The 13,913-nt window shown below is 40.7% G+C and overlaps 2 protein-coding genes across 2 annotated transcripts; both read left to right on the top strand.

Moving 5' to 3' along the window:
- Nucleotides 1-5,688, top strand: LOC118300678 (nuclear receptor subfamily 5 group A member 2-like). Its single transcript, XM_035625311.2, has 7 exons — nt 1-65; nt 167-277; nt 1,418-1,559; nt 2,357-2,976; nt 3,162-3,281; nt 4,430-4,568; nt 5,268-5,688. The coding sequence occupies exons 2-7, from the start codon at nt 176-178 to the stop codon at nt 5,516-5,518; spliced, it is 1,374 nt and encodes a 457-aa protein (XP_035481204.2). The 5' UTR covers nt 1-65; nt 167-175; the 3' UTR covers nt 5,519-5,688.
- Nucleotides 5,689-7,289: 1,601 nt separating this feature from the next.
- On the top strand, nt 7,290-13,594 carry psmb7 (proteasome 20S subunit beta 7). Its single transcript, XM_035625334.1, has 8 exons — nt 7,290-7,436; nt 8,599-8,692; nt 9,599-9,696; nt 9,899-10,039; nt 10,174-10,289; nt 11,307-11,365; nt 11,443-11,594; nt 13,372-13,594. The coding sequence occupies exons 1-8, from the start codon at nt 7,375-7,377 to the stop codon at nt 13,481-13,483; spliced, it is 834 nt and encodes a 277-aa protein (XP_035481227.1). The 5' UTR covers nt 7,290-7,374; the 3' UTR covers nt 13,484-13,594.
- The last annotated feature ends 319 nt before the right edge of the window (nt 13,595-13,913 follow it).

Raw genomic sequence — 13,913 nt, 5'->3', positions numbered from 1 at the left:
CACCCAGTGACGCTCCGATCACACTCAGCACCCAGGGAGGACGAGCAGCGGCCTGACGTCTACAGGTGTTCATTTTATAGTACACTGTATGCTGTATGTGTATGTGTGTGTTAAGTTTAGTTTCATTTTTGTCACTAGTCAAATGTCGCCTCCTTTTTTATTTCAGTTTTCCAAAATGGAATTCAGACATTTAGTGGATTTGGAGGAGCCTTGCCCAGTCTGTGGAGACAAAGTCTCTGGATACCACTACGGCCTGCTGACCTGCGAGAGCTGCAAGGTAAAGCTTTTGTTTTTGACCAGGTTTCCCCGAGAACTCTATCCATATCGCTGTTGTTGTTGTTGTTTATCCATATCTTTCTAACTGTAACATTTCAGATAGTTAAACCTCTGCTGGATTCGGCACAACTGAAGGTGCCTGCCGAGTAATCTGTTCCATATTATTTCCTCTAAGGTCATTTTAACATGATATTCATGTTATACAGTATTTACATATTATAAAATAATTTCATTGAAAATATATGAAATAAAAATAGGTACCGATTCGTAGATATCAAGAAATAATCGTTCAGTGTGGTTACTTATCCCACTGGTGTTTTTGTAAGCCAGTGAAATTCACAATTATTTGTGACTATAAATGGTCTAAATGACGAGTGAGGATGATGATCAGTCTTAATCCGTGACATTATGTACTTTTCTTCAGTTCAGACGGATTAACAGTTCAGAAGCAGCAGTCAAATCATCCAAAAAAAACTCTTTTCTGTTCTGTCAAATTTGTTAATAAAGAAAAATGTCAACAGCAGTGATAGCATATTTGCAGTGATACATATTAATATCTGATAATATATTACACATGTCCTTTTGCCTCAAATATGTGCTATATTTTAAATAGTTGTGGGCAGGATCCATACCACTACCAACACTTCTAATTTCAGTGGCCACTTGACACTTACACAAAAATGAATTCATCATATTTATTTTTAACGTATTGATTGAAAAAAATCTTAATTTCCAGCAGTGCTATATGTATCACATTTTCTTATCATAAGTACATGTTGAGAAAAAATAAATACCTAAGTTCATGTTTTGTATGATTTCAAAAATTGTTTAACCAAAATTTTACAAAAAATGTGGTTATTTTAAAATCACTAAAATTACATCGACATGTAATGTCACAAAAAATAAGAATGTACTGCGTGTGTAAACGTAAAATGTTAAAGCCTATAAAATACCTATGACCAGATAAAGAGGTGTTGGCTACTTTTGGACATGAGATATTATGCATGGACGTTTGCACAATAGGTATCTGGTGTTGGAGGTATCGCAAATGACAGGCAGCACTTGGCACAGGGTTGATCAGTTAAGAGCCAGTGTAGATTGTGACAGTAGAACTTCCTTTTTCTTCGTAAACACCTTGCAGGGGTTTTTCAAAAGAACAGTTCAAAACAACAAGAAGTACGTCTGTGCAGAAAACCAGGAGTGCAGAATTGATAAAACACACAGGAAACGGTGTCCGTTCTGCAGATTTCAAAAGTGTCTTCACGTTGGCATGCAACTGGAAGGTAAGGATGACACCTTTCATACATTTGTAGTAACTATGAAGCCAATGTGCCAGTTAGGCCTAGTGAAACTGAACTCCTGTGGTTTGAAAAGCCATGCATATAAATATAGCCTGGACTCTTGACACACCTCTCTCAACAAAAAGGTGTTTTCCACAGAACTGCTGCACTGGATGTTTTTTGTTGTTGTGCGAGAAGTTCCAAGGAGACCAGCATTTTCAGAAATACCCAAAGAAACCTGTCTGACAGTCATGTCAGATCAATTTTCTTCATTCTGAAGAACTGAAATTCTTGACCTCTATCTTCATGATTTATGCATTACACTGCTCCAATATGATTGGCTGATTGGATAATTGCATGAATAATCAAGCTGTAAAGCTATACCCTAATAATGTGCTCAGTGTGTGTACAGCATAGAGGTACAGCCTTCAGCCTTAATGCCATGCTCCCAAGCAGCAAAAATAATCAACACCTTTTAATAATTACCATCACTGCATACAACTTTACAATGTACGTACTTTTTTTTTGCATTTATTTGGGTCATAGTGTGATTGCTAAAACAATATAGTACACCCATATTTAACATTTGATTTCTAAGCAATTGAAAACATTACTGCACCTAGAATTGATCTAATAGTGATACTTAAACCAGTGTGTTTCCGCTAATACCAATAACAATGGTGTAAAATGCAGTACAGATCTAGAATATAAGGGGTTACTTGCCTAATAGGACAATGTGTACATACGTGACTGTGTCAATCGGCTTAAAGTCCTGCACTAAACAAATCACATTTTCTCAGCTGTTCGTGCAGATCGTATGCGAGGTGGCAGAAACAAGTTTGGCCCCATATACAAGCAAGATCGCGCCCTCAAGCAGCAGAGAAAGGCTTTGATAGAAGCTTGTGGATTCAGAAGAGAGAGCAGATCACCTCTGACCTTCTCCCACCCCCAAAGAGTCCCCACCTTCCAACCAGAATCTGTCCTTCACAGCACCCTGCTGCCCATTGCACAGACTGACTGCATCCGCTACCAACCTCCAGCACCATGTTCACATCTGCCCTTCCGCTCACCGAGTGCCACTCAGTACCAGTGCTTCTCCTCGAACGCAACATTCAAGTCAGAGCACACCTGTGCCAGTCCACCAGGCTCTGCTGTAGGAACTTACACCAACTCAGACAAGCTTTACTCAAGCTCCCCACATGATCCGAGGATGCCTCAGCTTGTGATGGAGTTCTTGCTCTGTGATCCAGATGAGCTACAACTCCAGAGTAAGATCAGCGCATGTCTTCGGCAGGAGATGAGTAGCTGGCGGAAACACAGGATCCCCAGCACTTTCACTCTGATGTGCCTCATGGCTGACCAGATGCTGTTCTCTGTTGTGGAGTGGGCTCGCACATCTATCTTCTTCAAACAAATTAAGGTAGGTCCTGCCAAGTGATTTTGGTTTTAAATGAATATATTTGTCTATCTCGGGGAATAAGGGTAGATGATACCCATTGGTGTAACGAATGTGACTAGTGTTCCCTGTCCCTGTTCTGTTCAAAGATATGATGAGCCTGAAGGAAGCTGTGTTTTAAACTGTATTTGCTCATTTTCTGCTCCGAGGTGAATGATCAGATGAAGTTACTGCACAGCTGCTGGGGTCAACTGTTGATCCTGGACATCATTTCCAGACAGGTCCTGTACGGCAAAGAGGGCAGTCTGCTCCTGGTCACTGGGCAGGAGGTGAGATTTACCATTTTTTTTGTCACATCTTATTTGTATATTCATAAAAAAAGAGGGGGGGGGGGGGGGGGGGTGGAGCAACAAAGGATGGGAGCCAAGTCGGGTTTCCAAGGCCATCATCTCCATCCAACAAACTCAACGACTGCAATGTTTTCCCCCACTTCTTCCCCGCTAGTATTTCTGTATCAATGTTTTCATCCAGCTCACCATAGACTTGAAATGCTTTTAAAAACGTCTTCTTACACATACGTATTAGTACTTCTGTACTTAGACACACACTGTTTGTCATTCAAATGATACTTTGAGTTGTCTGCATGCAACGTCAGTACAGAATCTATGAATTTTAGGTTCTATCCGATGTGCTGTCATAAAAAAAAACAACTGGTGATGTCCGGCAATCAGTGGTGGTAGAAATGATCTGAGGTCTCATTAATAAACGTGGCGTACGAGCAAAACGGGGCTGGAAACGTGGGTACGCCCCTTCAGCATTACGGTAAAGAGTTAAGTGTTTCACAACAGTTGAAGTTCTGTGTCTTCAACATTGATAGTCTATTTGTTTTCATCACCCTGTCTTGGGCAGCCTTGCGGATGCTTGGTCATCAGTACCCTGGCGTAGACGAATCATGTGTTGTCTGTTCAGCGATGTGAAAAATGTAATCAGAGTAGAGCGTATAGAGAGGAGATGTCTGTGATGATGATTCCACCATGTCTGTGAACGAGTGTTGCCGTTTTTGTGGGAGAAATGTGAAAATATCGGGTACTTTAAGTCAAACGCTCGTTCATCAGCGGCGGCCTCGGTTGTTTTCAGAAGTCGCGTCCGTCTGCGTCATGGTGTAAACCTCGCCCATTATCAGATAATCGACTGTGATTGGACGGGCAAGTTTTCTGCCGAGGGAAATCCCTTCCCAATGGAGGCGTCCCAGGCTAGGTCACCAGTACATGCTTCTGATGTTCAGCTGCAAGCCAAACGAACATGAGTTTCTTGCGAGGATCTTAGCTGGTTGTGGCCCAAGAACCATGTCCTGTTCTAAGTCCAAACATTAATTTTATTGTGTACTGAATGTATGACACTTTACTATGGAAGTCGTCCACTACAGAGCGACATTTTATGACTGTTCCTGATGTCAAAATGTGTATTTTTGGTCCAGGTGCAGTTGTCAGATATTGCCTCTCCTACTCTAGCCAGCCTGGTCCAGAGAGTACAAGAGCTGATTGAGAAGCTCCATATCCTCAAGGTGGACCGCCAAGAGTTTGCCTGCATCAAATTCCTCATCCTCTTTAACCCGGGTAAGTGACCTTTACAGCCACATTCAATTACATTACATACAAACGTTTCCAGGGCCACGGGAACCATTTCAGGAACTGCATCTGGTCCAAAGGAACCAGGGTCAAGTTATAGTTTCTCTGCCATTGTGCATGGCTTCTAAAAGTTCCTGCTCTGGGGGTAGTACCTTCCAATGGTCCAGTAACTATCAGGCAGAATTTACAGTGTTTGTGTACAGATCATTCACAAAGACTTCTGGCACCCAGTGTTTGGTAGCCACCAAGTTAAAGACAGAGCATGCAATTTCTTCTCTGATAATGTTCTAAAGAAGAAATGTATACAGTAAATGATACACTCATCAAATGGACACTCAGCTGATCATCTAGCTTCCACCCGTCTGCATGTTTCTTTTGCATAAAATCATGGCATCACTCAAACACAAGAGTCACATGATCTCAAACACTGCCATTGTTTTCCTTACAGTTCCTCGTGTCAGAATTACGTTTTGCAGTTCCATAATTCCCGGAACATGACCTACTAGAGAGCTCAAATGTGTGACTATCAAATGATAGATGTATGGAGTGTAAAGAAATGACTAATAACCACAGGTAGTGCCTGTAAAATTCTCAAATTCTTCACTCCATGATATGTCAAGTTTTGATGTTTTGCTCTGTGTATGGTATATGCATTGGTTGTTGTTTTCTTTTCCCATCACTGACCAGATGTGAAAGAACTTGAAGAACACCAGCTCATAGAGAGTGTGCAGGAGCAGGCTGAAAGAGCCCTGCTGGAATATACACTGTGCACCTCTTGTCAGTACCTTCAACGCTTTACCAATCTGCTCCTGTGTCTCTCTGAGTTACGATCGCTCAGCACCCTTGCTGAAGACTACCTGTACTGCAGACACCTGAGTGGTGAGGTGCCCTGCAACAACCTGCTCACTGAGATGCTCAATTCACATGTGACCATATAAAAGCCTTCATTTTCCTGTCCAATACAATGAGTTATCACTAGAAATAACACTTACAATATGACTTTTTGGAACGCTTTGAAAAATCATAGTTTTACTGTTAAGCACTGGTGGGCAGAGCTGTGTGTATTTTTCTGTATGTATGTACTGTATAGAATAAATGTGAGGTAGATTCCAAAATTATTCATTCAGTCTTTTTTCTGTTTTTCCTTATTTTTTTGGGAACATTACACTATTTTTTGTTGGGCATATATTTTAATATTTAATAGAAATAAATATATATTCCTGCTGTTTCTTCAATCAGACTTGGAGTCTGTTTGTGTGCCCACATGCTTCACAGCTGTCTACATTTCTCAAGACCTAGGGATCTAGTTTTTTGGATTCCTACCTGCACCACTGAAGAGAAACTGTCCGATCAGTTGGAGAAATGAAGCAATATCTGGCCACAAAACATAGGTTCTGATGGAGCTACTGTACCGGCCAGAGATGAAGAGGGTAATGATGCTGAGGTTGACTGGTCCACTTAAGATAACTTTAAATTTTCAAAAAACTACCTCTGGCTCTTGGCAAATCTTCATGATACACTCTTTAGGAACACACATGCTGTTATACATGAAGCTTGATATTTAATCCAAGACAATGTTATGGAGCATGAAGTCAGTGGATGATGGGAAAGCGGGCACACTTACAGTAGGTTATTGTTGGAGTACATTAAACCTTTGTTATCAGTCACTGAGATCCCACCGATTACACTTTCAACCACCTGTTTTGCCCACTCTTCTTTAATACGGGGCTTAATCAACATAATGCACCCTTCTTGTGGGGGTGCTCTATCTGATTCTGTCCACCTCACTGGAGCCCATTTCCGACCCGACCTTGACATCCAGCTGGCATCAAGCTGGCATCTGTCCTGTTCAAGGACAAAACATGGCAGCATGATTAAAAACAGTGTCACAGGAGCAGTTGGGACGAGGCAGAATCTGACTTTTACCAGTTTTACTTCGTGCTTCAATGACGTTAATCAATATGGTAGAATACAATTTTGTGTCCAAGATTATGCGTATGTAACTGGTTATTATGGTTATGTTACTGAATTCCACCAAATCGGTTATGTTTTTTGTCAGTTTACCTGCATCTCCACCTATGTGTGTTTTGACCAGGATGTGTGTGTGTGTGTGTGTGTGTGTGTGTGTGTAGTGCAGGTGGTCTGCGTGGACTGGATGGCAGACAGGATGTAATTGTAATATTTATATCTATTGTTTCAATAACTTGAACACACTTCAACACTTTTCAATATATTTTACAGTAAACTGGTTGACATGGGAACAGAACAGAATATGAATTAGTGCTGATGCTGATGCTCCATAGGGGCTGGACTAACGCTAATCAGTTACATTATCTATATGAAAAATGAATTACAAAACATTAAAAAATTGTATTAAATTTTTTTTAAATTGTATTTGTTGTTTGTCAGATAAAAGTGTGATGGAGTTGTTTTCCATTTGATAGACAAAAATGTTAATTTCTCTTAAATGTTCGTATGCTTATCTTAAATGTCCCTTACAGTTTTCAAAACATTATGAATGGAAAATTAGGATAACTTTCATTAGAGGTTTCCCCAAAAATGGCATCACAGAGTAAACAGGAGAACTCCAAAAGTTCAAAGATTGAAGTCCTGCTTTTAGGTATCCAGACAGGAAATCATAATAAAAGACATATATATCTTTATTCCTTTGGGTTGTAGCAGAGTATTATGAGACTGAAGGGGGCGGGCCATTGAAAACGAAGAAGAGAAAAGCGGAGTCGGAAGACGAAGAAGAGTAAGTACTTCCCGGAAGTAGAAATATTCCTCCTCCAAGATGGCGACAATGATCATGAAACAACCACCGACCGGCGGATTTAGTTTCGAAAACTGCAAAAGGTGAGTGGTTTTCAGTCGGTGAAAATCATATCAGAATGACAACACTGCTAAACTCAAAAGGATTCACCCTTTGTACTGTTGACAACGTGTTTCAATAACGTTTTCCTAGCGATGCTATCCCATGCTAACCTGGCTCCCGTACAATGACTCAGGCGTTTCTCTGCACTCATCACCGTTAGCATCCTGCGGAACCCTAAACTGTTCGCACAGGATAATCACTTGTTCCCACACGACACGTATATCTCGTGGGAACAAATCAATATGTGCACAGCAAAGGCGTCACTGACTTGTTCTTTTGAAAACCCACGCGTTGCTGTTGTGGCTCCCTATAGTTCCTTCTTCGTTTAAACAATGTCGACACGTTGATACGTTAACTGCTGAATCTGGACAGTTTGCCATGTTGGTGCTTGATCGTGACGATACATTTTATAGTTCTCGCTCAATTGAACGGTTATGTACAAGTTATGTATCTCTTGCGCACAATATAAGAAATACCACCTCTCATATATCGCTGTTTTTAACTTAGGAACAGTTATCACATTCAGTGTCTCACATGGAAACATTAACTCTTAATGGGAAACTGTCCTATGACCACTTCACCGCTGTTCACCTGAAAACGTGTCATGCAGCCCAGGTGGTTAAACTTTTAAATCTGCAAGTAATTCAATAGCAGTATGTTTCATGTGATTTGACTCTCACGGTCTGCCTGCAGACGGTTTTGTTTTGTTTGACATTGTAGCCTTGTACACAAGCTCGGTAGAGCTGCAACAGTTAATCGACCAGTTATCGACTACTAAATGAATCGGCAACTATTCTGATAATCGATTAATCTCTTCAAGTAGTTTTTATAGGGAAATAATGAATCAATTCTCTGATTTCAGCTTCTTAAATGTGAAAATGTTCTGGTTTCTTCGCTCCTCTGTGTCAGTCAGCTGAATATCTTTGGTGTGTGGACCAAACGAAACATCACCTTGGGGTTTTTGGGAAACGGTCGTCATTTTTCACCTTTTTATGAACCAAACAATTTATGGATTAATCGGGAAAATAATCGAACAGATTAATCAACGATGAAAACCATTGTTTCTTTCAGCCCTGGAGCTTGGTAGTTTGGTTTTAAAGTCATTCTGCTAAAACAAGTGCCTGTTTTATTTTTTACTTTCAGAAATGCAGTTGTGGAAGGTTCACTGAACAACTCGGGAGGCAGTTTACCCGCTGCTCGAAAAACAGGAACTACCATCTGTGGTGTTGTCTTCAAGGTCAGTGACAGAAACCCGACCACGTCAAATCATAGACACGTGTGTAAACATGAGGTGACGTAGGTACTAGAGACGCATCTTAGCCTCTTGTTGATTGGTGAAAGACGTTGGGCTAGCTAATATCAATTGTATTGCAAAGACTCATACTAGTCATTTTCATCCCATAAAATGTCAAAATATGTGCCATGGATACAGTTACAGATGTCAGCGTGTGGTTCCTTAATCACTGTATTTAGTCATATATGTTTATAGTTTTTGATATGTCCCCTCGTGTAAACTTCTCTCAGGTTTAAATCACTGCCTGCTCAAGGGCTCAGCTAAAAATGACCTGCTTGAATAAATATGTCACATTCACAGGTTATCATTATGACAATTACTGTGCTTTGTTCTTTTATTTGTTTCTAGATTAAAACATAAATAAAGACTAGCCAATTGCTGTCAATCCGGGATGAAATAATCGATGTTGTCTTTTGCTCATAATATGTTACAAGCTGTCTTTATATTTTATTTTCTGCATTGTCAACATTTAGACTTGTCAGAGCACAGTTGTTACAAAAATGTCCCATAAATTATGACGGCTTGAACAATACTACATCAAATTTATGTGATATGATGATCAGCAGTCAGACAACAAAGAAATGTTTTACTGTGTTGCAGTTAAACAAATATATTTCTCAAACTATTTTTTAGTGTTATATATATATTTTTTTATCTGAATAGTTATTTTCTGTATGTGGACGATAATCCCTTCTATGCAACTGGAGAATAAACCTCATCTGAACAGAAACAGGAACCAATCACGCGTCATCAGAGGGGCCAGTTGTTAGAAGTTTAGTTTTACTTAGTTGAGAAGCACTAAAGTGATGAACGTTTACAGAGTCACTGACGTCTTGTTTCCCCTCGAAGGACGGCGTAGTGTTGGGAGCTGACACCAGAGCCACTGAGGGCATGATCGTGGCAGACAAGAACTGCTCCAAGATCCACTACATCTCCCCCAACATCTAGTAAGTCACTGATACTCAGGCTTCAATACACTGCAGGTAGTCTGATTTACAGAGTGTGTTGTCTACATGGGCTCTAGTCCAATTGTCTAATCGTACAAAAACAATCTGAAAGAGAATATCTAGAGAAAATCTCTTGATTGCCAAGGTGATTCTTTTCCAGCTTCATGTGATGGAGTTGCTCTGTATTTGTGTTGTTGTCCAGCTGTTGCGGAGCAGGAACCGCTGCAGATACAGAGATGACCACTCAGATCATCTCCTCCAACCTGGAGCTGCACTCCCTCTCCACTGGCAGGTCGCCACGCGTGGCCACGGCCAACCGCATGCTCAAACAGATGCTCTTCAGGTTCGCCTCTCAATCTGCATTGGTGTATACCTTCTTTTGAAAATCAGTTGAGAAACTTTTGATAGATAAAATAACCATGTTTGCCATTTTTTAAACAAAATTCAGTCTCACTTTTTAAATGTGCTCCCCTCCAGGTATCAGGGCTATATCGGGGCGGCTCTGGTTCTTGGTGGAGTGGACTGTAATGGTCCTCACCTTTACAGCATCTACCCTCACGGCTCTACTGACAAGCTGCCCTACGTCACCATGGGTCAGTCTCCACACACTGTTCTGTACACTTCTTCTACTCTAGTTACATCTCAACGATTAACGATCAACTCATTAATTCTGAGCTGCATTTAGTTATGTAAGGTCATCTGTTACAAAAATGTAATTAAAATAAGTGCAGACACTGACCGGCCCCATCTTCAACCGTTTTGTCAAATTTGGTTAAAATTCCAAAAGTCAGTTTGTATTTAGTGGTTTGGTCCTTGCCGATCAATATCTCATGATTTATGGGCTGATAGAATTTTAAAAATTTGTAATCATTATTATGAGGATCTCATTAGTTATTGAATGGGGCACTGACTAACAACTAACTGGCACCAACTGAGTTTGAAAAATTTTAAAATCTCAATTTAAAAAAAACAACTAACAATTTCCCGATTACAGTCCGAGAAACCAAAAAATTGTTAATTCTACTCCTCACTGCTTCGAGTCAGAAATCATAATAAGATTAAACACTGCTTATAATATCGTCAAAGAACATCTACCATCTACATAATGTTGTTCCCAAACCATCCTCAGGAAAAAGCACCTTTATTACTGTTTACAGACATTTACATGATTAGTTCATGTTAATATATCTATATATGGGAACTTTCGAGAAAAGGTGCAACAGGTGTATTATTGTGGCGCCAGAAGGTAAAGTGAAAAAAGATACTGACTGTTCATTGCACACAGGTTTCAAATATCCAAATATAGATGAAGAATATTGCATAAGGTTTACATAGTTAATGACGTTCTCAGCAGCAGGTTGTCTATGGCACGCACACACACACACACACACACACACACACACACACACACACACACACACACACACACACACACACACACACACACACACACACACACACACACACACACACACACACACACACACACACACACACACACACGGAGAGAATACCATGTTTCTCAGATTCAGTACTATGAGTTGTTGACCATATGCTGCCCCAGAGGAGAACTGCTACTGACACATGGATTATGTCACTGTTGATTCAAGGTTCTGGGTCCCTGGCTGCTATGGCAGTATTTGAGGACCGCTACAAGCCCGACATGGAGGTGAGTCCACAGCTCACATGTGATGGATGGTAATATGACAGACAGTAAATGATTGTCTGTAATACTTGATGTTGCAGGAGGAAGCAGCCAAGCGGCTGGTTCGTGATGCCATCGCTGCAGGAATCTTCAACGACCTGGGCTCCGGGAGCAACATCGACCTGTGCGTCATCTCCAAGGGGAAGGTGGACTACATCCGGCCCCACGATGAGGCCAACAAGAAGGGCGTCAGGTGAGGACCGACCCGAGAGATCTGTGAAGCTGAAATGTGATTGATAACAGCATTATCATCTAAAGTTTAGTTTGAATAAGCAGGTATGGTAATTAGCTCTAGCCTCCAGTGTGATCTGCTTCCACAGCAAGAGAGACACTGGGCCCTCATGGAAGAACCGTCTGTACGAACAGATTTGTTCTTAAATCGTGCGTACAATGGTTCAGGAGACGTCTCGCTTTCACCAATTATTTCGAATTTTGAGTTTTCTTTCAAGTACTGACTGAGTTCACGGCTGGTCAGGGCTAAAAGTTATACCCCGTATATACCGTGATACAGTATACACCATAACGGTATATTCGTTTTTTTCTAAAAATGTCAATATAAATGCTTCTGAAAGGGTAAAACACTGGTATGGCAGCCATTACTGTACTCTTAACTGTATTTCACATAGTATGGCGGTATTTTGAGTACATTTATTGTGTAAGAATGCAATAATACAAAAAAATATAAAACCTTTTCTCAAGTAACATCTCTGTAAAACACTTTTTCAATTCAATTCAATTCAAGAAACTTTATTTGTCCCTGAGGGGCAATTCAAAGGCACATAGAGTAGTTGTCCAAACAAAATAGAAACAAGACAAAAACAACAACAACAGAGGCAAAAACTGTTCAAATTTAAATTAAAAACAAACAAACAACTGTACCAATAAATAGATGCCAGCATCAGTGCAAATTTTCTGTGCAGATAGCTACAATAAAAATATATAAAAATATAATGTGAGGTGCATTGAAGTAACCCTGAACAATGTCCATGTAATTGAAGTTCTACCGGCCTTTTTTTACCAGCTGCTCCACCTCTTTTAGCACTTTTAGTCATTTCTAAGTTTCCAAACAAACTGTGATTTCCAGAAGATTCGCAGGTGATTCTTCTTCTTCTTCCTGGTAGTGTGAGGGCTCCCTCTAGTTGTCAGCACGGTACAGTCAAAATCCAAACTGTCGGGAAAATTCATACTTTCTATACCGTTTATACAAATTACGACTGGTCCAGACGTAAATTAGTCTGATGTTAATCAGTCCAAGGTTTTTCTACTTATGGGTCGTTTTTTCAAATAGATCAATTTCAGCTCATTATGTTGACATTCTGTTTAACTCTGCAGTTCAAATTATAATATACTCCTACACTTATCCACGTACCTTCTAAATGCTGTTGCACAATAGCCAGGGGAGCTGAATAAAAACAAAATTAGCTCATGACAACGCTGGTCAAGGAGTATTGACCAGTTGTAGAATAACTTCTAGTTGTGGGTCCGGTTGGACGGCATCTGGGCCCGGACCACGGTCCCGTCTATTACTGACCTTTGGTGTAATGTGTTGCCTTTTATTGTCATTTTGTGACATTGATTATTCTAATTTGCTAGACTCGTTCACGCTCACTCTAATAAGTCCATCACGTTAACGCAGGTCATTTACACAGTTTTCTGTCGATGAATCCGACGTGGCCTGTTGGTGCGTAATCACCAACAGGTAATCATGCGAGTGATGCGTCTTGTTTGTTCTGTAAAGAGGTAATGAAGCCGTGCAGCTGTGAGTACAGATGGAAAGTGTTTGTTGGGGTGAAGCCTTCATTTACCACTAACCACCTGTTTAGTAAACTGGCCACTGGACTTGATTAGCTTGACTTTCCATAACTCGTGTGCGAGGCGCTGTATATGTGGAACCACCAACAAGATCTCTCTAACCACGCGTGGTTTGATTGAACGTCATCATTCCACGTGTCTTCTTTCCCCTTGTATAGAACTGGTGACTACAAATACACAAGAGGAACCACTGGTGTGCTGACGAAGGCCGTGAAGCCCCTGGACCTCGAGCTGCTGGTCGAGTCCGTGCAGACCATGGACACGTCCTAAAGGACTTGACAGTACAATTTGTCTGTTGATGTAATTCACTATTCCAGTTCCTAACACAAATGGCTTGCATTTCCATGAGCATACATGAATACATTAAAAGTGTTAAATTTCTCAGTGTCTTTAAATTTGTTGTCTGTTTTGAAAAAGGACCACTCTGTGTACAACCAGCAGGCTGACCACAAAGACCCCACCAACACTTCCTGTTGACATGAAAACAAAATGAGTGAAACAAGACTGTGCAACTCAGTGGCTACAATTATGAGATTCTATTATTATGAAGTCTGATCCTCACCTCCCCGTCCCCATGCCGATGTGTCCTTGGGCAAGACACTTAACCCTAAATTGTCTCTGGCGGCTCTTCAGACAGTGTGTGAATGTGACTTGTGCTGTGAGTGGTCAATAACACTATAACAGCTTTATATGTATACAG

This window comes from Scophthalmus maximus, chromosome 2 (genome assembly GCF_022379125.1).
Source record: "Scophthalmus maximus strain ysfricsl-2021 chromosome 2, ASM2237912v1, whole genome shotgun sequence".
Taxonomy (NCBI): domain Eukaryota; kingdom Metazoa; phylum Chordata; class Actinopteri; order Pleuronectiformes; family Scophthalmidae; genus Scophthalmus; species Scophthalmus maximus.
The sequence above is the reverse complement of the archived record's forward strand: the minus strand, read 5'-3'. Positions and strand labels throughout refer to the sequence as shown.

Bases quoted from the DNA above. Each gene is read 5' to 3' on its own strand.
- LOC118300678 (XM_035625311.2), top strand. From the start codon at position 176: ATGGAATTCAGACATTTAGTGGATTTGGAGGAGCCTTGCCCAGTCTGT. The intron at 1,560-2,356 runs GTAAGGATGACA...ACATTTTCTCAG, and splicing joins CGTTGGCATGCAACTGGAAG to CTGTTCGTGCAGATCGTATG. The intron at 3,282-4,429 runs GTGAGATTTACC...TTTTTGGTCCAG, and splicing joins TCCTGGTCACTGGGCAGGAG to GTGCAGTTGTCAGATATTGC.
- psmb7 (XM_035625334.1), top strand. From the start codon at position 7,375: ATGGCGACAATGATCATGAAACAACCACCGACCGGCGGATTTAGTTTC. The intron at 7,437-8,598 runs GTGAGTGGTTTT...TTTTACTTTCAG, and splicing joins AGTTTCGAAAACTGCAAAAG to AAATGCAGTTGTGGAAGGTT. The intron at 10,040-10,173 runs GTTCGCCTCTCA...GCTCCCCTCCAG, and splicing joins CTCAAACAGATGCTCTTCAG to GTATCAGGGCTATATCGGGG.